The sequence below is a fragment of the Rosa rugosa genome, chromosome 6 (assembly GCF_958449725.1).
Source record: "Rosa rugosa chromosome 6, drRosRugo1.1, whole genome shotgun sequence".
Classification (NCBI taxonomy): domain Eukaryota; kingdom Viridiplantae; phylum Streptophyta; class Magnoliopsida; order Rosales; family Rosaceae; genus Rosa; species Rosa rugosa.
The window spans coordinates 28,202,222-28,226,597 of record NC_084825.1 but is presented as its reverse complement, the minus strand read 5'-3'; the positions used below and the strand labels follow the sequence as shown (position 1 = coordinate 28,226,597).

General features: G+C 39.1%; 3 protein-coding genes and 1 pseudogene across 3 annotated transcripts; 3 read left to right on the top strand and 1 right to left on the bottom strand.

Annotated features, from left to right (window-relative positions):
• The first annotated feature begins 5,413 nt into the window (after positions 1-5,413).
• On the top strand, positions 5,414-5,833 carry LOC133716525 (lactoylglutathione lyase-like). The gene has a single exon (XM_062143227.1). It carries the CDS (start codon positions 5,414-5,416, stop codon positions 5,831-5,833), a length of 420 nt encoding a protein of 139 aa, XP_061999211.1.
• A 5,531-nt stretch (positions 5,834-11,364) lies between these two features.
• Positions 11,365-12,995, top strand: LOC133715782 (cyclin-U4-1-like). The gene is made up of 2 exons (XM_062142425.1): positions 11,365-11,812; positions 12,475-12,995. Exons 1-2 carry the CDS (start codon positions 11,478-11,480, stop codon positions 12,749-12,751), a joined length of 612 nt encoding a protein of 203 aa, XP_061998409.1. The 5' UTR covers positions 11,365-11,477; the 3' UTR covers positions 12,752-12,995.
• A 1,386-nt stretch (positions 12,996-14,381) lies between these two features.
• On the top strand, positions 14,382-14,726 carry LOC133714233 (probable small nuclear ribonucleoprotein F; annotated as a pseudogene).
• A 1,353-nt stretch (positions 14,727-16,079) lies between these two features.
• On the bottom strand, positions 16,080-16,619 carry LOC133716524 (uncharacterized). The gene has a single exon (XM_062143226.1). It carries the CDS (start codon positions 16,617-16,619, stop codon positions 16,080-16,082), a length of 540 nt encoding a protein of 179 aa, XP_061999210.1.
• Between the last annotated feature and the right edge of the window lie 7,757 nt (positions 16,620-24,376).

The following is a 24,376-nucleotide window of genomic DNA, read 5'->3' as shown; positions in this document are numbered from 1 at the left end:
TTTAGACAAAGAAAAAGGTAAAAAAAGATGAAAAGAAAGATAAAAAATAAAAAAACCAGGGAAGGGAAAGGGAGGAAAAAAAAATTGAAAGGGATATAAAATACGGAGACTATGAGACTCGAACCCGTGACAAAGAAGAAGAAAACTCGAGCGGATTTTCAGCTTACCAACTGGACTATAGAGACTAGGAGGCCTTCGATTTTGGATGGCCTTGTGCGGTGGCACCACTTATACATTCCTAGGGTCGCCCTTGCATGATACCTAAACCCCGAGGGTTCATAGAAGTATTACACTTATCCTCATAGAGAACATCCGGTAAGAAAGCAGAAGTCTCATCTAAAGACAGATCAATAGCATGATCTAAACTAGCAAAATATGCCAATCTATTTGCTACACTACTTGCTTCACGATGGATATGTTGAATTCTAATAAAATCAAAAGCTTGCAAATATCCTTTGCGGTCATCAAGAATTTCAACTGCCCTCTAAGTTTATTCTCACATTGTTGGTTCAAGGCAGCAACCAATGTATGTTGAGGAATCACTTTCTAGCTCAATCTCTGTCCAGCCATGGTGAATAGCCAACAGAAACCCCCCTCTACATGTCTTGGCCTCACTATGAAAAGCCAAACACATATGGGGAATAAACTTGGACCAAGCCCATGGATTTTCAAAGATTTTGCAGAATACATGGATTATATATACTAATTCCATATAGACTTTAACTAAGTTTGTTAATGCTCAGAATACCGCCAGCTGACGTCTGCTTCTGATAACGTGGACGAGGGTCCCAATCTTTTGATATGTTTGTAAAGTTGCGAGAAGCCACTACCTGTCAACAGAAATACAACTGCGTCAAGAGGGGAGACTGCGGTTGGCTGACTTTAGCATCGGAGCGCTACCTATCAAGAGAAATACAACGGCGTACGTCAAGAGGGGGGAACCGCGGTTGGCTGTATTCGCTCCTCCGATGGTAAAGTCAGACAATGTATTTATGATGATAGAATAGCGGTGGATGGATATTAAATGTGTAATGAATGAAGAGAGAGAAGTTGACCTTTTATAGGTGAAATGAGGATCAACCTCAGTCTTGTTTTCAATGTAGGACTGATATGCTTCAGTCTGCTAGTTTTAGTCATTCCTGATAAGATGACTTTGAGCGGCGCGTGACGGCACGTCAAAGTGCACTTTGGCCTGAGCTCGGTTTTTCGGTGGAGATTGGCTTGCAGTGTTTCTAGGGGTCATACTTGCGTGGTCATTCCGATAATGGGTGGTAAGCTCCCGCGAGTGCTGATCATGGCCGGCAGTATCGTGTATGTACAAGTCCCTCAAGTCCCCAGTCAAGGAGGGATTTCTTGGTTGCAGTTATTGCTGCTAAAGCGAAGTCCTAGGCAATATGTTGGGCATAATCAATGCGAGTGTGCCGTCAACCATGGATTTCATCCGAACGAGCGCTTTTGCCCTTTCAGGTGGGCCCCTGCTAGGCCCTCTTGAGAGTCCCCCACTCCCTGGCTAAGAAAGACCTCCTTTGGTCGGATAATTGTTTGGTGAGAGGAGCTGCCTGACAGCTTTAGGCGATAGATAGCTAGCTTACTCTTTCGGTTCCTCAGTGTCGGGAGTTAACGCCTGATCAATGGCTGCCTTGGGCTATATTAACTTGTCCCTTACTCATCCCTGGAGGAGAAAACTTGACTACAATGCCTTGTGGAGGTCATTGTTACTGTTCATGGGAAGGAATGTCTGCTGGTGTGCCTTTTTTCGCTAAACATGAGCTTGACGGGAGAAAGGCGAAGTTTTGGTTTTAGCGGAATGACCTGCGACGTGTAGGGACTTAGCGGGAGAAGTTCTGCTGGCGAGATATCTTAGTCTGTTGTCAGTGGAGAAGCTCCATTGATGGAGAAGGGATCTCCGTGGTGGAGAATAGCTCTACTTGGCAGAGAAGTGGGTTTGTTTGCTAGGGAGTGGAGCTTGTTAGTGGGGGTGTAGGCATTAATTTGAAACAGTGTTTTGGAGGAATACCGGGTTTGTTGACGGAGAACTAGGCTTGTTAATGGGTGTCAGTGTTTGTTATTGGAGAATAAGGTTTGTTGCTGGGAGACAAAACCGTATGGAGGAGCAGTTATGAATTTTGAAAATCTAAACATTCAAAGTGATCTTCTGACAGAGTAGGGCGACATATGGTTGTCTTTGATTGGGTTGGCGCGCGTCAGTACGTCACTTCATTGCAGTTGTCGTTTCTTCATAAATGAGACGTCATTATTGTCTAGGTAACCAAGGCATCGCCTCGGTTAAGTTGAGTAATAATGGGGTAGTGGGGCACGTGGCGTGATCTTGGGAAGCGGTTACTTTTGCTTATACAGCGGAGATTTGCCGGGGGGTCTTTTTTTAAGGGAGGGAAACAGAGTAGGTTTTCACTCTTTGCTTCAATTTGAAAGTGTTTCACCCATCTTGAACGAGAAAGCCAAACGAGAGCAGAGGAAGAGAATCATAGCAGAAGGTCGAGAGTGAAAGATCAGGGAGAAGAAAAAAGACGAGGGGTGTGAAATAGAACTTCATTCCTCGGCGTTTGGTCATTTTCGACTGTGATCAGACTCTTGGTTTGCTTCAGGTTAGTGTTGAGCCCTTGAATTCTTCTTATGTTGTTCTGGTTTCTCCTGCATTTGTCTTGCTTTTTTGTGTTGGTAGGGTGAGGATCGAATGTGGTACTTCAGTTTTTTTTTTTTTTTTTTGTGGTGTTTTGTGCTTTATTTTGGGTATAACGTTGTACCGGGTTATGGGTTTTGCTGAATTTCGGGGTTTCTGGGTGCTTGTGTTCTTGAGAATAGAGGTAGAATAAGGTTAGGTTAGATCTAACTTGACTGCTAACTTCTAGGTTAGAGCGTTTGTTGAAGATGCCGGCCGTTATTGATATCTCAAGCAGTGAAGAATCAAAGTCTGATTTGTCGCCACTTAATACTCCGAAGAGGGTGTTTATTGACTCGTTGCATCGTTCTGCTTTTGCAGGGGTTGGGTTTGAAGAGCCGCTAGACGTAGTTCTGCTTCAACTAATTTCACCACCACGTATGGCTTCGCGGCGAAACATAGAACATGAGATTGCCCGCCAAAAAGAGGAGGCAGAACATGAGACTAGTGAGGGAGTGTCGGTATTTCTGCTCAAAGTGACGAGGGCAACGACATTGTTGAAGAAGGGTAGAGCTCCCATTCTGCGGACTTCTCTTGGACGCTTAGCGATAGTGTTGGGGTGGACGAGCCCCGCTCAACCATGTTGTTCCGGGCTATCGATAGGTTGAGGGAGCGATTTTTGTTGCCAAGTATTGTTAAGTTGCGGCAGCTTCGAAAGGATGAGAAAGCGATAGACTTGGCTGATGGTGAAGCTGCCTTTGGGGTTCTGGGAAGGTTGTGGAGGGGTATAATGGTCCGACTAGGTGGAGAAGAGGGTTGTCGGATTTCACAGTCAGCTTTCTGCACTTTTCTTGCAGAAGCTGGGTCCTTGAAACCAAACTGAGGCGGCCGGAATACATGAAGTACCAGTTTTACCCCTAAAAAGTTAATGGGGTTAACATTTTTACTGTTCCTAGGTATGAATAATATTGGGTTGGGCTTAAATTTTCATGTACCATTTTGATATTTCACAAAACATAGGTATGAAAGTTAATTGTCTGAAAAAATTCAGGTACTGTTTGGACGATTTTCCCTTTCTAATACATGCCCCAAAAATTAAAGTCTTCGCATGTGGAAATTTGAACCATCGTTCAATAACACTTTTTTTTTTATTTGCTTTGTTTGATACTAGGGAAGAAAAAAAAAAAAAAAACAGAGAAACTAGCAATATATGGTGGATCATATGTTGGCCTTTATAGTTGGGATTATAGATAACTAGACAGCTAAACTGTAACTACGCTAGCTATGGTTAAATCATATATTTTATTTTCACTTCTCTAGACTCACTCTAATATGCATGCCCAATGCAATTGATTGTTATGAGGAGCAAATCATTCCTTATCCAGGTGTATTGTCCTACGAAGACTAAGACCTTCCCCTTGGCCCTTGGCATAAAAAAGAAGCACAATTAGCAAGGAATTACAACATCAATCTATTGATGATTAAGTCCATATACTTATTGCAATTAATCTTTAATTTAATTCAACCACTGGAATTGCAACCCAATATAATTACCAAATGTACGACCATGAGGTTGTTAAGCTTACAACCACTACGAAGGAAATACATCTCTGTTAGGTCATATAGTTGATGACATTATCTCCTATTTAGAGCTCCTCTCTGGCTCCTTCTATTGAACTTGCTATATATGTCTGTAGCTCACAAGCTTGCTTTAGTACAAAAGAGTTCAGAATTAGCATATAAGCTTAATTGATGACATTATCTACTATTTCGAGTTTTAGTTTTAGTTAATCTTGAGCATTATGAGTAACCTCGACTTAATTATTAATAAAGATTTGAAACAACAAAAGAGTTCAACCGTTTACCCTGCTCTCTTTCATCTTCACTTTTTTTTAGATGACTCTTTCATCTTCACTAAATACTGATTGATAGATGTATTAAAAAATAGGGAAAATTTTACAAACAGTACACCAAGTAAAGGTCACTAATAATTTTCATACATAAAGTTCCAAACCGAGCATTTTGGTACATGAAACTTGAAACCCGACCCACTATCTAGACACAACGTCAATGACGCTGTTAGTTTCAGTGCCACCTAGCCTAATTTAAGGGGTAATTTGGTCTCTTCGAGTTTTTACTCTGAGCACCCTGCTTTTTCTCTCTTCCTCTGGGCACCCACTGTCTCTCTCTCTCTCTCTCTCTCTCTCTCTCTCTCTCTCTCTCACTATGGGCACCCATCTGTCTTCCCCTCTCCCAATCTCGATCACCTCTGCAATTATGCAATTCCAACCCATTACCATCAATCAACACCCTTCAATTCTCAAGCTTCTCCGCCGAAACCAAACTTTTTAATCTTTAATCTCTCATCCTCACCTCCCACATCTTCTCTCTATTTGGTTCATCTGTTCAAGATCTCCAACTCCAATCTAGGGTTTTCGTTGCTGTGACAGTTGAATTGATGGCTATGGTGAGTGAGGAAGATATGGAGTACGAGAGTGAAGCAGAGGAGACTTAACTCTGTTAAAAAATAAAATAAATATAATAGTAAGAAAACCCTGCGAATCTTCTTTCCCTCTTGTTCATCGTGTTCTGTATCAAAGGCAAAGCTTTGGCTTCAGGCATGGCCAGCTATCCAAGAAATTCAAAGTAAGTTCTATCGCCTTACTTGTGTGATCTAAGCATTGAACCCAGTCCCTCACCTTCAATTGCAGAAACCCAATTTGATCAAGAAATTCGAAATTTGATTTGATATTGTTGTTGGAGAATTCAAGGTTTCAATTACGACCGCTGGCGATGTGGAGGCGGGCGGCGACGAGCGACGATGATGAAGGTGAAGGTGAAGGTGAGGGGAGGAAGAATCGTGGGCAGATCCAACGGCTCCCATTCACTCTGATGAATCGGACGATAGAAGAAGAAATTTATGAGGATATTCGTCGCTTCGGAGCTTCTGGAATTGCCAGCCGCCTCCTCCACGCCGTGTACCGCGTCGGCGATCTCGAGCGCACCATCAAGTTTTACACTGAGGCTCTTGGGATGAAGCTGTTGCGGCAGAGGGATATTTCGGAAGAGAAGTACTCGAATGCTTTCCTCGGATTCGGGCCGGAAGAAACGAACTTTGTAATGGAGCTCACTTACAATTATGGAGTAATTCCTATGATATTGGGATTGGGTTTGGTTACAAAAGAGCTTGGAGGAAAGATAACAAGAGACTGAGAGAGTTGTTTGGCTCCAATTTTGTTGCAGCTGGTCAACAGTCTCTTTTCTGCGCTGGCGTGCCAGCACCGTTCGGGTGCGGTCGTCGGGGGTGTCCCTTGACCTGACTTCTTTCAAGCAATTGTGGACGAGGAGAGCACCAACCTCGTCGTGGGATTCTTTGTGCCTCGTGGCGAGGACTTTTGCTGAGCTTCTTGAAAATCACAATCGATACTCGATGTTGTAGATCGAGCAGAGCGAGAACCACTGGGAAGTGAGGAGAACTTGCTAAAGCGTGACTTTAGCTTGGCTGGGTTGCTAGGGCGTTACCCTTGCTTGGCTGGTTCTGTAACCGTTGTGGTCGCGGCACTACCGTCGGCTCCCGAGGAGACTAGGACCGAAGTACGTTGACAGAGGGTTTGGTGGCACTGAAAGTCGGCTTCTGAGAAGACTAGGACTAGGAGTGTGATCACCGCTAAGAGAAAGAGAAGGAGAGGAGTTGCTCTTAGAGAGGTTTGCTCTAGAGAGAACTTAGATCATCTTAGAGATGTTGTTGTTGAATGTGAATGTGTGTTGTATGTCGGTGTTTGGTCGTGGTACTACAATCGGCTCTCGAGGAGATTAGGACCGAAGCACGTTGACAGAGGGTTTGGTGGCACTGAAAGTCGTCTTCTGAGAAGACTAGGACTAGGAGTGTGATCACCGGTAAGAGAAAGAGAAGGAGAGGAGTTGCTCTTAGAGAGGTTTGCTCTAGAGAGAACTTAGATCATCTTAGAGATGTTGTTGTTGAATGTGAATGGGTCTGTATTTTAGAATGAGAGGAGAAGGTGTTTATATAGGGAAGAAAAAGAAGAGTGAAATGATGAGTGGAAGAAAAATAATGAAAGTGGAGTATGAAAGTGATTTGTAAAATATGGAAAAGATAGAGAAATGATGAAATGAAAGCAAGGCATGAAGGTGCAAAAACATGGAAGTGATGATGATCTATTAAAGAGATTGTAGCAGAAAAATATATCCAAGGAAAAAAAGAAAAGCATCTAGCTTTCTTCATGTGGGTAGGAAACATGAACATGTGAATATTGAGCTGGTTTTAGGTCAGTTTCTGCCCCTTTATTCCTTCAATTATTTCTCCAACAAGCCTTCAGAATGAGCATTCGACTTCTTCATAAAAAATGTTCCACTATGAGTGTAGATCATCCTGACAAATTTTCAGAGCTTTATTCCATGCGGTTGGGCTGGAAATGCTGTTGGACCTCTTACAGGTCCAGTTTTCCAGTTTTGCTTCTGTAGAAAATTGGACTGATTGTTTGAAGGCATTCCACTCAAATCTAGCTCTGGCACTCTTCATAAGAAATGATCATTGGGCTTTCTAGAATTAATCTGGAAAGGTTTAGCTCATTTAGATTTCATTTGGTTAGTCTGCCGCCCCTCCTTCCTTGTTTAGCTCGGTTTCTCCTAGCCGAAGTAGGAAAATGTGCTAAAGTTAACTTTTCATGCTTCCATGCTTCCATAGTAGGCTTTATTTAGCCTCTAAATATATATTTCGAGCTTGTCGACAATATATAGCTTGAGCCACTGACATTGGCTCAATTTCTCCAAGACACGCCTTGTCAGGCCAAAATGCTTATTTTGGGTCCAAACAAGAGTAGGTAAAGGACTGGGAAAATTTCTGATCGTAGCCATGGAGGAAGAGAGGGAGAGTGTCAAAGTCAGAAAGAGGTACAAGTACTAAATTACCCTCTGACAAATGAGTAATGACATAAGACTAAACGGCGTCAGTGACGACATGTCTACAAAGTGGGTCGGGCTCGAGAGTCCGTGTACCAAAATGATCGGTTTGAAACATTATGTATGGAAATTATTAGTGGCATTTACTTGGTGTACTGTTTGTAAAATTTTTCCTAAAAAATAAAAATAAAATAGAAAGAACAGAAGGAAAAGAAAGGTTAGACATTCATAATAACATAATTCCCACGTCACTAACTCAAATAATTGGTATCTCAGTGAAACGATTTGGCATAGTTTAATCAACCAATCCTGGGATGTCTAAAGCATTAGGCTTACAACAAGAAAAGGTGAAGGTTTTAATTGATTTTCAATTATTTTTTTCTTTTATTTTATTTTCAATAAAAACATGGAGGGGTTCAGACCGAAAAAAAACATGGAGGGGTGTCTTATTCAATTAAAAGTTGGAGGAGGCCCCACTAGTATGAACTAAAAATTGAAGAACATGTGGGGGGGGGGGGGGGGGGGGGGTGGTCCATTATTTCTCCCATTTTCATATTCGAATTGCAAAACTCTTTCTTACATTTTCGTGGTAGCAAATCATGCAAATCCACAAGGTACGTACTTTAGGTTTTGGTTTTTGTTTTGTTTTCTTAGAGCAAGTTCATCCGTTAGGTCACCAGGTCACCCACTATTCACTGCTTTTTAGTGTTAATTTCACCATCTGGGTCACGAGCACAGTGTATTTCGTGCCCTGGGTCACCCTGTACAGTATTCTGGGTCAGTGTATTTCGTGCCCTGGGTCACGGGCACAGTGTATTTCGTGACCTAGAGAATGAAAATATACACTAAAAAGCAGTGAATAGTAGGTGACCCGGTGACCCAACGGGTAAACTTGCTCTTATATTGTCGAAGACGGGAGAGGATGAAGGGGGATCACATGAACAGCACATGCAACAGGGACAAGCCTCTGAATCTTTATCACAATTCAAATGCCGATTTGTTGCTCTCACTTAAACATGCATGTTTCTCATGCTTTCACACCTTGATTTCCAATTGATGTAGAGCAAAGGCTATTTCCCAATCAAATCATGTCAACTATTATAAGTATGACTATATAGTAAGATATTCTCGTGATTGGTTGAATAACATAGAGATACAAATTTGAGAATGGAACCTTCCTTGGGGTCAACTCTTCGACCAACAAAATGTTTGCAGATGTCTCAACAAAGAGAAGTTATATGGTACATCAGTGTGTCAATACATGAACCAAATTTAGTTCGATATGAAGATAGATTAGTCCTATATAAAAGCAGAGTAATCTCAAATTAATCTACTCCTGCATATCCAATTTACTTCTAAATTGAATTAGTTTACTTGATGTATAGACGAACTCCCCAATAATTATCGTAGTATATTGTTTTATATTAGTGGTAAGAGAAAATGTATCACACCGAGAACAGTTAAACATGCTTACCTATTACTTAATTAGGACAGAGGTGTATATGGTGATGAACCTATAACATGCCGGCCGGAACATGAGAAGTTTAGATTGTCTGCCTACGGATAATATTTGATGTAGCTGGCTTGGATTTTATATGCAGAAGGCATGTAGTTTAGCCTCAAATTAACCAGATAGAAAATAACAAACTTTATGATAATAAAAATGAAATCTATACTGTAAAAGCACCTCTTGTTAAAACCTCTCTTCTCTTTTGTCCTATATTACCAGAAGGTTAGATTCCTGGATGGCCTGCGTTGTCTTTTCTTCATTTCCTTGTTTTTGAATTTGATCTGACCCTAAGTGCCACTTTGAGATATTATCTAGCTTGGTAGCTAGTTAGTAGAGGTCGAGGGTGCCCTTTGGTTTTGGGTACAAGTGGAATATTGGAATGGTGGATTCAAAAGAATGTATTTGGATTTTAGGAATAAGCTTATATGGATAAGAAGAACCCTAAAACTAATAAACACAAGATATCCTTAAGCTACGTATATTGACACTATAGAGAAACGAGCGGCGGATTTGCGATTGTGACGGCTTTTTTTCTTTCGGAATATAACGCTTCAAATTGGCTATTACAGATAATATTGCCTAATTCTCTATTTACTTATTAAGAAAAAAAAACACTGGAAACTTAATCCGGTTATCAGTACTTTGGGGCGTACTTGATACTCAATCCTCCAGACTTTCCAAAACTGCACCAGACTTCTAGTTGCTGGATCTTACCTCCGGGGATTCCCAATTCTAATCTTTCCACCCTGTAATAAAGTACTTACCTCAACAATTTTCCTACATTAATCAACTCCCGTTTTCTTAAGTTTTCTAATATGGAATATACTCTAGATGACTAGATACAATGAATACAATTTTCTTTTAACAATAAATAAAACTTTTTGAACCCGAAGAAATTCACACCCACATTGCTTGAGCGATATGGATCGATGAATGTGTCCAAAACTCCAAATCATGCTCGCTCTACAGACTTTGACATTTTGTTCTTTGGTAGCTACTTGATTGACAGACATTAATCCCCGCAAACCTCGTGACTTTTTTTAGTCACAAGCAACTTATTGAGGTATCTAACTTCTGGTTTTCTGAACACATAAAGCTGGTTTTTTAATTTTGCCCACAAAAACCTAACATTGCCTCAAGATCTGGATCACATGACCCAATCTTTTTTTTTTTGTATAAAAAAAGGTAACCCAATCTTAAGAAACCCAACTCACTATCCCCCTAAATTTGCAAAATTTAAGTAGTATAATGCTTTATACTGCCTGGAACAAAAGCAGCATATACATTATGAAAGATTATGAATGCTAGTAGACCAAGAGAGCATATCCATGTTATGCCTACCCAATTGTATGGGAATCCCAACACATGCAAAGATGCAAGATCTCCTTTGGAAAAAGGGACACCCCACATATTTACAATCACAATTTCTCACATGTAACCACATGATGGGTATGGCATGCCATCACCATTATCACAGCAAATCACCAGAAAACCCCCCACATTCATTTCAAAGAAAAGGACATTATTGATTGGTGATTAGTGCAGCACTAATTAATCCACCTTTCTTCCCTCTTTGTGAGGTTTGAAATAGAAAGGAAAAAAAAGAGATAAACAAAATCATTGCCCAGCTCAAAATTCAAGTACATGTGACATGAAAATGAGAAAAAGTCACAAACCCACTCAACAAATGGGGATCTACAAGTCATAATTTAATTGATGAGGAGGGTATTCCAAACTCCTACTCTTCAATGGTACATTTTTGGTCTGTGTTTAAAGAAAAAATAGTGTTACATATCCCAAATATTGTACCGTACAACATGATATCTTTTGCATGTTATAGATAATTTTTATTGTAATTTTAAAGTAAGTGTGACACCGATGATCAGATATCAAATTCTTTTTTACTTCAATGTCAGTCAAGCATTTTCGTCAAAAGAAAAAACAAGTTCACTAATTGCAAGAAATAAGAACATACTATACATTTTCTTATTTGCACTACATACTCAAGCGGAGAAAATCAATTTTTCCGGTTTATACCCTTTATATATAGTTTTGGTGTCTGTTTTTGGTTATTTTAGTTAGAATAAAAAGTTCAAAATCAAAATGAAAAGAATAAAAATGTTGGACAGACAAAGATTCAATGAGAAAACACCTAAACGGTTTACAAAATAAAAACTAAAAACAGTTTTTACTTAGTTTTCTGTGTGCTCTTCCTTTCTCTCTTGTTTGACCTCCTCTACCATTTCTGACCTTCTCTCATTTTCTTCAACTATAGAAACAAACAAAACAAATTTTGAAAAGTTACTGATAACTATACCCTTATATATAACCCAACACCAGCCTTAATTATAACACCTGCAAAACACTTGAGCACCAACAAAAACCCATACACCTCGAAGCACTAGGACAAAACTTGCCATCATCTCAATGGCAGAGCTAGAGAATCCAATTGTGATGAACAAGATCATCACATTCCTCTCTTCTTTGGTTCAGAGAGTAGCTAAATCAAATGATCTCAATTCTCAGTTCCAAATCCAGAAAGTCTCAGTCTTCCATGGTCTAACTAGACCTACGATTTCAATTCAGAGCTACCTAGAGAGGATCTTCAAGTATGCAAATTGCAGCCCTTCTTGCTTAATCGTCGCATATGTTTATCTCGATCGGTTTACTCAGAAGCAGCCCTCCTTGCCTATCAATTCGTTCAACGTTCATCGGTTGCTGATTACTAGTGTCATGGTGGCTGCAAAATTCATGGATGATATGTAAGTATCTGAGCTTAAACTTATTACATGCATTGTGTTCATACAGTTTAGTTTTAGCTAGATTGTCTTTTATGCATAAGTGTAGATTGGAACATGTGAGTTCCATGGATTTATTCTCTGGTTTGTGATCTGGGTTTTTAGGTTCTTGCGTAGTTTCAAATATCTGAACTTGAACTTATTACATGCATTGTGTTCATACAGTTTAGTTTTAGTTAGATTGTTTTCATGCATAAGTGTAGATTGGAACATATGAATTCCATGGATTTATTCTCTGATTTGTGATCTGGGTTTTTAGGTTCTTGCATAGTTTCAAATATTGGAAACCTTCTTTGCCTCAGATGATGAATTTGATTCCTTGCTTACTACTTTAAATTTCAGAACAAAAATACATACTTATTTAAATAATGTTTGATTATAATAAGTGGCTGTTGAGTCTCCAACAATGTTTTATCAGAAAATCCAACTAACTCCAGCCATGTGCTAATCTGGCTTTCCTAGTTATGGAGAGTCCACCAAGATGCACATGTTGACAAAACTTAATAAAATTTGATCAACTCTATGAAGTCAAAAATTAAAGTATATCATTTTTTGTTGATCCCCAAAATAGGTTTGTATAAATTCCATTGGTTTCTAATTTTATTCATGGGATGTTTTACATTCAGGTACTACAATAATGCTTATTATGCAAAAGTTGGAGGGATCAGCACAGCAGAGATGAATTTCCTTGAAGTGGATTTCCTATTTGGTTTGAGCTTCAACTTGAATGTGACTCCCACCACCTTCACCACCTACTGTTCCTACCTTCAAAGGGAAATGCTTCTGTTGCAACCTCCTCTAGATTCCATAGATTCTTCTCTCAGTTTGGGAAAATCAGTAAAGCTCCATTTGTGCTTTGATGAAGATGACCCCTCACATAAGCAACGGCAACTTGCTGTTTAGCTTTACAGGGAGAACTCTTCCATAAAAGTAGTTGATGTAGTGAGTTTGTACTTTTCCTATATTCTTGGGTTGGCAAAATGAACAATTAGGTTTTTGTGCACTTTTCTTTGTTGGTTTTGCTATTTGGGGTTTTGTAATTGAGCTATTTGGCATGTATATAAAGATGGGTGTTGACAATTCCAGTCTGGAAAACAAAGCCCTAATGATACTTTGTTGTTATACATAAATGTTTGGATTCTGTTAACTTTTTGGTTGGCACAAGTGCATAGATTGGTGGCTATGCATGCCAATGTGCTTAAATACTAGATCACAATCTGGAAGGAAAATGAGTGGTGAGTGCAAAAAGCTAGCTTGTTTGGTGGAATGGGTGGATAGCTAGGTCAGACTGAACCAAAAGAATGCTATAGTGCAATAAAGGGCTATTTTACTGGAGGCATATTTGGTATTGACAGTTGGTTTTGTTAGACAGTTGTACTGACCTAGAGAGGGAACAAGGAACATGTGCAATCATGGGGCAACTCTTAGTTGGACAGATACATGGAGAAAAGAGAGAGAACTCTTTAGAATAAAGTTTTTGAACTACAGAAATAGTTGGAACATTAGTAAACATAGCCCCAATTTTAATCTTTCAGTTTCTGAAATTTAAATTCAAACACCATTGGTGCTCAAACTAGTGTAAGTTCGCAAACTACGTGGATTTAATAAATGTTTAAAATGTAGTCGAATAGTACCTTTAATAATTTATTCGATAGTATTCGAGTAATCAAAGTAATTTTGAGTTTGTCGTAAGATTTTGTTGTAACATGACTATAATTTTTGCTACAAATTTAAACAATAATTCATTTGGTTCATGGTAATATTATAATATCTAGACAAGAAATAGTTTCGTCATACATTGTTAGATATTTTGATCCCCACTTGCGTCGAAAGTGCATAGAAATTTCAACTGATAACACAAAACAAACATGACATGAATTAGTTTTTTTTTTGGTTAATGAAAAAACTTCATTAAGGGACAAGCCCAACGGCCCAGCAAAGCTTAACAGGCCAAGAAAAGTACAGAGCTTAGTTCTTGCCTGGACAGACAGTGAGAGATGCATAGTGTTGCCCTTCTGCCAACTGGTCATACAGATAGTTTAGCACAATGCCATTTTAGATTTAGTAACTCCATAGAAAACCTGAGCTGGATATATAGTGAATCCTACTTCTGTAAATATTCCTAGAAGACCCATTTCATTGATTTCAAATTACCCACATCAAATCTATAAAACTTGTCCAAATTATACATCATACGTATTCTAACTAGTTTTTTTTTTTTTTTTTTTTTTTTTTTTTTTTTTTTCGGTCTGAAAGTTTTCCAAATGACCCACTATAAATTATTTTCACTTTCAGTAGTTTACTGACAATGATTGTTATTCTCAAAAAAAAAAAAAAAAAGCTACTGGGCTGCTTATGAAGAAAAGCAGGCTTTGGGCCTTAAATTTTTAAAGTCATTAATTTGGGCTCAAATTCAGGATGTGAGAACCTTTGACGGTCACCTTAAACGACTAGGGTTTGAGTGCCTGTATATATAATAACTTATATCAACTTTGTGTTACATTCTAAGCTCTTATACGTTGATTCTGAACCAATGGCTACAATACCAGTTAACCCCAAACCTTTCTTGAACAATCTGACCGGAAAGTCTCTGCTTGTCTCGTCGCGGTGGATTCCTATATGAACCTGCAGCTAGCCAACACTGAAGAGTTTATTGATGAACAATTCACTGGAAATCTTGGAGAGATTTTGATCAGATGCAACAATGTTCTCTATCTTCGCGGGGTGCCGGAAGACTAAGAAATTGTAGATGCTCAGTAACAGGACTGAGATGTGGGCTTTGCACTGCATTAATCAGTATTATATCTCCCGTGTTTGTTGTTGCATATTTTTCTTTTTTGTGCGTAATTGAGTGAGTAATGTTCTGTCTATAGTATTATATGGATCTGTTCAAGTGCTTGTTCGATCTTTTTCTTTCAGAATAATTTATATTTGAATTAATCATCTTTAGGGCTTCAGTACTATTTGAAAGCATCATTAGTAAATAAAGCAATTTAAGACTTGCAAAGTTATTATTAGGAAAAAAAAAAAAAGTAACTGAAAGTGCAACTGCCTTTTAACTTAATTTAATAAGAATAATGAGGTCAATATGATCAATGAATAGAATGAAGTTAATACGGAAATATAACGCATCATAAATCTTTCTGGAGTTCGAGTTATTGTGTTCTGTGACACTAATATGTGCTCTTGTTTTCCATTGTATTCGGTGAAATTAAAAGATAAACATTAATTTTTCTTTGTGTAGGATGATAAAACATGGAGTATGATGCATGAACAAAATTCTGTTCATATTTTCCATGTGTGCTCTGTATTGGTTGTCAATGAAATTGTCTTTTGCATTAAATAATAAATAGTTGTTCATTACTTTGACGGAATATGGCGTGGGCCTAATTTAGGACTGGGATTGGAAACTACCCTGTGTTTTGCTTCTGGTTTTGTTTTGTTTTGTTCTTCTGATTTTTTTTTTTTTTTTTTTTTCTGTTGTAGAATAAGTATGACAATGTGTGCTTGGTTTTTGTTATGCGATGACTTGATGAGTGATGTTGGAATTCACCTGAAAGTGTAGAAACGATCACGTGTTTTCACGGGTGAGTGCTAATTTTATCAATGAGGAGAGGTATAGATGAAAATATTGAGGTGTCTGTCTCTAGCCCTTTCTTTCCAACAACCCTTCTGTCCCACTTATATTGCATTTTGGATCTTTTCCTTTCATACTTTAATATAAGAAGGATACAAATGAGTTGCTCATCGATGAACGTTCAGTTAGTTTTTTCTATATAACTATGTAGCTAACAAATTAACTTACATACCAACTGCCAATTCATATCCCTTCTTAATTGGTCTCACAATTAGCCTGAACATGTGGGTTTTAGGTGTTAGCTGACATACTTCAAACTTAAGGTAATTTCAGTTCTTTTCCTGGTCTTATAAATCTGAAGCCTTGGATGTGGCAAGTTAAGACTGTTTTCTTGTTAGTGAAACTTGACATGCTAAATAACGTAATTTAGACCAGACATTCACCCGATAACTCATTCATTTGATCAAAATACAGATCTAAAATCGAATAACATAAGATTACTTTGAGAATAATAGACTCTGAGCTGAGGATAATACATAGTAGTCCTACCTCCTCTTACTCTTAGAAACTCTATCGATTTCAGATTACACACATTAAATCTATAGCAACTCCATCCCTACCAGCATACCACAAATTCTGATAACATTGAGAAGATTAGCAATCGGAAAATGGGTTTTGACACCTAAAACGAACAGAATGTCTATACTTCTTGAACAACTGAAACAAGAATCTCAGCACATAAGGCAGAGCAGCCGTGAACAATATGTAACGAAACTTCACAGACTCGTTCGGGGTCACAGCAAACACAGCAGAGCCATAAGTCACAATCATAGAAAGTGTGGCAATCATTACCTCAAAATGGAAAGGGAACCTATGAGTAAGCAATACGATTATGAAGATTGAACTCGAAAGAGCCAAGGTGTTCGATATCAAGAACACATAAAACGGCGCCTTGTGAGTTGCATAAATGGCTCTTCCTGCAGTGTGACCATTTTCATTGTCTTGCCAAACGCCTCCCGGAGGATTGACCCCGGCTTGGAAGGTCACGGCAGTGATCAGCGCCGCAACTACTAGCAGAACGTTACGTGCATCGCCTGGTTTGTCGTTCTCCTTGTCATACTCAAAGCTCGTGAACCAGCTCCACCCAGATTTTTTTGGAGGGTTCTCTACTAGTTTTTTTGGTGGGCTAGCCATTGCTATTTCCTTTGAAGCTGTCGAGCAATGAAGAGTTGGTTCCTAAATAAATAATATGGACCAAAGAGTTGCTTCACCAGTCGTTCGTTTTTCTATTTTCTTATCTTATTAACTTCACCAATCTATCCGTGTAGGCTCTACTAAACCCAGTCAACCAGCAGTTTCGTGGAGATTCTGAAGAAGCAACAAGGGAGAGTAGAGGAAATAGCATCAAAAGAGATTAGAAAAGAAGAAGATGTCCAAAAGCATGATCAATAATTTAGTCGGTCTTTGATATGAAACAGAGTTGAGTGGACTGGTTCCAAAAAATAAAATAAAAAAAGAGTTGAGAGGACTTTGACCTGCTCAACAAATATATGTCCAAGTCTACGGATCACCTTCCAGGAATCTAAACACCTCACCTACAATGGGCTGAAATATGCAACGCGTTGATGTTACTGGCTACTGTCTTTTCCATTAGCTATATTACATTTGCAGGGTTGTTCTATGTTACCGAGTGTCTGGACCAAAAGTTGAAGTCCATATATCTAGAAAGAGAGTTGAAAATCTCAGTTGGCCCTATCAGCTAGTCAGTGTTGTTTACCTGGTCAGTTGCTGATCAAAGAATTTATGCTCAATAACCCTTAGGCTCCGTTTGGTTGGCAGGAATGTTAAAATAGGAAAATGATTTATTTTCCTTTCCAAACCGATATGGAATAGAATAGGTTTTGGTATTTCCATGTGGGTGTTTGGAACATTACTGAAAATTAAATTATGAAATTTATTTTCCATTCCTATTGTAGTGTTTGGTAAGTCATAAGAATGAAATATAAAATTATAATTTTCAATAACACCCTTTTACTAATTAAAGTACAAATATGACATTAACTTATAAGGAATGTTTGGGAGAGAATATAATTTTTTTGGAGGGATAATTTATGTAATTTTGCCTTTGATGGTAGGAATGAAATTAGAATACCACCCCTTACTAGGTAATTCAATTCAGGCTTTATGAGGGAGTCAATTTCCAGTCAATCTCATTTTTTATTTCCTTTCCAATCTCTAATTACAAACAAACGACATCTCTACATGGAAAATGAAATTAATTCCCATTCCATATCATGATTTCCTGCCATCCAAGGGTGGAAAACAAAACACCTCAACTTAATAATAATTCTCTCTGCCATTGGATTTACATCCAAGGGTGGTTGAGCATTATTTTCTTGGTCAATAACTGACCAGGTGAACATTTTCCATCAGCTATACGTCCCCGTCAACTTTTTTCTTTTCTTTCTTCCATTTATCTTTATCTTTGTTTATGCAAGTTAACAACTAAAGTTTTCTTTTTCTGGCTCTATTAATAGGGAACGAATATCACCATACTAAAGGTGAAATGATCGAGAAACCCTAAGAGAAGAGAAGAGAGAAACCAGAGTGTGTTCCCTCCGGCGGCTCGCCCTCGTGGCGGCGTCGTCGGACGGGATTGGAAGGGGCCTGGTGCCCGGTAGTGGTTGTCCATGTAATAAATCCCGTCGGAAAGGAGGCTGCGTGGTGGTTTCGCTGCCCAAACCGCGTGGTGACTGTGCTTGCGGGCTCGGTGGCTTGAGTGTGGGGCTGGGCTCGATCTCCCCACGACCGGAAGGCGGTCTGCAAGTGGTGGCATCGTCCAAGGGAGTGAAGGCAGGATCTGAGGATCTCAGATCAGATCGGAATCCGATCTGGGGAGGTGGTCGAGGATGGGTTCTGTCTGGGTTGGATCTGATCGGAATTTTTCGATCGGGTTCAGTTTGTGTGGATCCGATCTGGAGAGGGGAAGGCTTGGGAGAGGCGGCTCATCTCTTTGGTGTGCTGGGAATGAGGAAGGGCTGGTGGGGCGACCTGCGTTCGCATGCTACAAGGGAGGTGCCGGCGGAGGCACTGCCGGTGATGGAACGACGGAGGAGTTGCAGAAGGGGTGGTGGGGAGATGCTTGCAGATCGGTGGCGAGATGCTTGCAGGCAGCTGTTCTCTTCGATTGGGCTAAATGGGGTTTGGGCCTGGGCTTGGGCTATGAGCCCTGTTTGGCTCCAATTTTGCTGCAGCTGGTCAACAGTCTCTTTTCTTGCGCGGGCGTGCCAGCACCGTTCGGGTGCGGTCGTCGGGGGTGTCCCTTGACCTGACTTCTGTTGAGCGATTGTGGACGAGGAGAGCACCAACCTCGTCGTGGGATTCTTTGTGCCTCGTGGCGAGGACTTTTGCTGAGCTTCTTGAAAATCACCAAATCGATACTCGATGTTGTAGATCGAGCAGAGCGAGAACCACCGGGAAGTGAGGAGAACTTGCTAAAGCGTGACTTTAGCTTGGCTGGGTTGCTAGGGCGTTACCCTTGCTTGGCTGGTTCTGTAACCGTTGTGGTCGCGGCACTACCGTCGGCTCCCGAGGAGACTAGGACCGAAGCACGTTGACAGAGGGTTTGGTGGCACTGAAAGTCGGCTTCTGAGAAGACTAGGACTAGGAGTGAGATCACCGCTAAGAGAAAGAGAAGGAGAGGGAGAGGAGTTGCTCTTAGAGAGGTTTGCTCTAGAGAGAACTTAGATCATCTTAGAGATGTTGTTGTTGTGTTGTGAATGTGTGTTTTAGAATGAGAAGAGAAGGTGTTTATATAGGGAAGAAAAAGAAGAGTGAAATGATGAGTGGAAGAAAAATAATGAAAGTGGAATATGAAAGTGATTTGTAAAATATGGAAAAGATAGAGAAATGATGAAATGAAAGCAAGGCATGAAGGTGCAACAACATGGAAGTGATGATGATCTATTAAAGAGATTGTCTTGAAAAATATATCCAAGGAAAAGAAGAAAAGCATCTAGCTTTCTTCATGTGGGTAGGAAACATGAACATGTGAATATTGAGCTGGTTTTAGGTCAGTTTCTGCCCCTTTATTCCTTCAATTATTTCTCCAACAAGACTTCAGAATGAGCTTTCGACTTCTTCATAAAAAATGTTCCACTATGAGTGTAGATCACCCTGGTAAAATTCCAGATTTTTATTCCATGTGGTTGGGCCGAAAATGCTGTTGGACCTCTTACAGGTCCAGTTTTCCAGTTTTGCTTCTGTAGAAAATTGGGCTGATTGTTTGAAGGCCTTCCACTCAAAAAAAAAACTCTTGCACTCTTCATAAGAAATGATCCTTGGGCTGTCTAGAATGGATCTGGAAAGTTTCAGCACATTTCGATTTCATTTGGTAAGTCTGCCACCCCTCCTTCCTTGTCTAGCTCGGTTTTTTCTAGCCGAAGTAGGAAAATATGTTAAAGTTGACTTGTCATACTTCCATAGTAGGCTTTATTTAGCCTCTAAATATATATTTCGAGCTTGTCGACAATATATAGCTTGAGCCACTGACATTGGCTCAATTTCTCCAAGACACGCCTTGTCAGGCCAAAATGCTCATTTTGGGTCCAAACAAGCCCAATTTCCTTTTATTTTATGTTTTATTGTCTTTGGTTTTTATTAGTTAATTGTGGCTTTATGCCGGTAATAAGTACCTACCGAGTAGTGGTAGGGCGACGTGGGCTCTGTCCCGGACTGCAGCTTTTGTGTGCCTGGTCTGCCCTAGCTTGGTGGCGAGTTCCCAAATGGTCGCAACCTCCTAGTGGCAGGATGAAACTTAGTGTCACCGAAATTGTTTTTCGGTGGCAACATAGTGGGAAAGCTGATAGTCATAGTAACTTATGGCTCCGCGTGAGCAAAATCTTTCCGGTATGTCACCACCTTTGTAAAGCGAATAGAGTAGCCAATGATGCACTCTTCGCTAATTGGTGCTTGTTAGAATACATAGATTTTGTGGAGAATCCCGGTTTTAATCTAGGATGTTCTCTCTATGCTTATTGTATTTTGGGGTTTAGGTATCATGTCCCCCCCCCATGTATTCTGAGGTTTCATTAATGGTCAAGGCTTGAGGGCAGCCGTACTGACCCTATTTCAAAAAAAAAAAAAGGTGAAATGATCGAATTTTATGTTTAAAAAACATTGTAATCTTGATTTGAACACCCACGAGACTACTTCACTGAACTATATCTAATCCACCAAAAGTAGTCTCTTGAGTATTCAAATCATGACGATTAAATTTTTTAAACATTAAATTCAATTATATCATCTTTAACATAACCCAAAAGCGTTAATTCATGTTCATTTTCTCCCAAATGACCCAAAAGATTATGAAGACCCAGAGATGGTCATCAACCCAAAAAACTCATGTTATATATATTTTTTATATACTTATATTCTAAATGTCAATTTTATTCTTACATTTAACTGAAGGAATTAACATAATTCCCAAACTGTCAAGCGGAACCTAAGTTCAAGTATTAGATTGTCCTATTTTGAAGAATAGGTATCAAAGTGTCAATTGGCCATACCTCAGGTACCATAGAAGTAATTTACCCTTTTTTCTTCCATAGTCGAGTTGGGTAATGGTTGTGTGTGCACACTGCTTGAACCCTAGGGTATTGTGTCCCGTCCACTATTAGGCGAGTAGCAACTCCAAAGGAAAAATCAAAAAGAACATTTCAATACAACAAGACTCAATTGAAGGGCTCAACAAAACAAAACTAGCTAGAGACAACAAAGGCTCAAACCAGGCAAGGCCATCCAAAATACCCAAATAGCAGCTTAGGCTATCTCCAACCCCTGGGTGGATATAGCCTAAAAAATGAAGATTTTCATCTCCAATTGGAGGCTAAGCTAAACCAAAAATGCTATTTGAGGGGGCCAAGGGATGGGCTAAAGGTGGCCCTTTATAAAGCCCTTGGGCTATTTTTTTGTGGAGTCCACATTGGTGGCCCAAATAAATGAAATGAATATGGCTGAACAGATCAATGGCTATGATTGAAGCAAATATGCAGCTAGCTAATGTCAGCTAACTGTTACAAAAATATCATATCACTCCCATTTGACCAGATGGTACTAGGCAAATATGCAGCTAGCTAATGTCAGCTAACTGTTACAAAAAAATCATATCACTCCCATTTTTTTTCATTTTTTTGTTCTACCTCCTCACTCCCATAGTTGACACGTGGTACTATAAAATCATATCAAAAAAATTAATAATTTTTTTTTTTTTTATCAGATAAACAACTCAAATGGAATAACTAATCTTTCGTGAGTCGAACTCAAAACCTCCCATTTGACCAGATGGTACTAGGCAAAATTAATAAGATTTCACCATAAAAATAATTATATAAGAATAGAAATAGTAGCATAAGTATAAAATACTATATATTTGAAAAACAATAAAATAACATGACATTTAAACTTATAGCCCTAAGAGTTGGAGATGGTAGAAATTATAGCCTTACTATTTACATGAATAGTGATTATCGGGGACTAAAATTTAGTCCGGGAGTTATTTTAGCCTCCAACAACTGGAGATGGCTTTAGACCACTACTAGCAAAACAACAACTATCCACTGATTTAAATATGTACGAAATAAATCATTCTCACACGATTTTGAATGTGTGAAAGCTTTGCGTCTCCTACGTCCCTGTGCCTTTGGATCACTCATGCATTGAACGGAGAAGGAGCAATGATGACTGGAAGCTCCGAGACTTCTCCGGCGAGCTCTGCAATTCCCGGCAATTCCGACCACCATTTTGGCTACCTGTGGTATGAAATCTCATCTCCTCATCATGGCCAACAATCCTGTGCAATTAGTTTTTGAATTTGATCGGGTTTTAATGACTTTGTTTCTGGGTTTGTTCTCGGGCAACTGTGTTCTTGGACACCAGCGACATTTTCGGCTGTTCTCGACTCATTCATGCCTAGTTTCTGGTTCGACTGCTTCTCTGGACGAGGCCTGGCCCTGCGTGGGAATTAAACTCCGAAGATTTCTGGGTTGTGGTTATTGAGGCTTGAATACCAGTTCATCATGAACTTGCAGTGCTGTCAAGATTGGAGCATCCAGACCCATGATTTTGAAATACATTCTTCTCTTTCTGGTTAATGGAATGTTTGCTTGATTGGTTTTGAGAGCTCTTATATGTTCGAGTGCTTTAGAATTTTCCAATCACAAGCTGACAAAACCCAGATGAATGAGACGAGGAGAAGAAGGGATCTGCTAAAGAGAAGGTTCATTAACGAAATGACCAAAATACCCCTCTAAATTTAGCACGTGGATTGTTAGTTAACACCGTCATGAACAGCGTGTACCATTATTGGGTCGGGCTTCAAACTTGGGGTACCAAAGTGATAGTTTTGCATAGTCGGGTACTGAAGTTAAGAGTGGCCCTAAGTTCGGGTACTGTTTGAATGATTTTCTCTTTTTTTTTTTTTTTTTTTTGAGAAATTATCCATAATTAATTTTGGTTCAATCCATGTGAGTAGAAAATTATAACTCAGACTGATTTCTGTGTGGAAGCCTTAAACACTAACTGACACTCATTTCTAGATAATTCACACTGATTTCTATGTGAATGAGTGATGGCATTCAAAAAATTTTTTTGTAAATTAATTAACAAATACTTCTACATGCAACCAATGTTTTTTTTTTTTTTTTTTTTCAACGAGATAGTGTCAATCTATTCAACAACAGATTTGCTCTGAAATTGCAAGATGAACCTACTAAAGATACTGACAATCTAAACAAATAAGTTTGAATATAACTAATATCTTCTGAATAAGAATCAATGTCACAAATTAAAAACACAACTCTAAACTCCATCACTTGCATCTCCTTGACATGATTGCAGCCGCAAGAGAGACACCACAGCAAATCAACCAAACAAAGTAGCCTGGAAGATGATGACAATGTTTCAAACAAAGAGCACCCACAAAACCTCCTTCCAGATTTATAACACGAGTGTCCAAATTGCAGATCACAGCTATATTAGAGAACAACCATAGGAAACATGAAGTCATGAAGAAAAAGAAAACTGAGCATAAATCATTCTCACATGATTTTCAATGTGTGAAAGCTTTTACCTGTATGATACACACGGATTGTTTTTTCATGCTCTCCCGAACGGGGGCTAATGCTCATCTCACACTATTTTAGAAGTCATTGTGAATCTTTGTCATGGACTGCACTGTTTATCCATAATTAACTTTAGTTCAATCCGTGCGAGTAGAAAATTATAACTTAGACTGATTTATGTGTGGAAGCCCTAAATCCTAACTCACACTTATTTCTATGTGGAAGATAACTCAAACTGATTTCTGTGTGGAAGTGGCAAATTCTAACACACTGATTTCTATGTGAAAGAGTGATAGCATTAAAAAAAAATATTGGAAATTAATTAACAATTACATCCACAACCAATTTTTTTTTTCCCAACATTTCAACAAGATAGTGTCAATCTATTCAACAACAGATTTGCTCTGAAATTGCAAGATGACCCTACTACAGATACTGACAATCTAAACAAATAAGTTCGAACATAAATAATATCTTGTGCATAAGAATCAATGTAGCAAATTGAAAACCCAACTCTAAACGCCATCACTTGCATCCCCTTGACATGATTGCAGCCGCAAGAGAGACACCACAGCAAATCAACCACACAAAGTAGCAAGACGATGACAATGTTTCAAACAAAGAGCACCTACAAAACCTCCTTCCAGATTTATAACACGAGTGTCCAAATTTGAGATCACAGCTATATCAGAGAACCACCATAGGAAACATCAAATCATGAAGAAAAAGAAAATTGAGCATATTTATAAAAGAATCAAAGAGACAAAAACCAAATGGTTAGAAACTCTTTGTTACATTGCTAGGTAGAATTCCGTGTCCTCGCAGGTAACC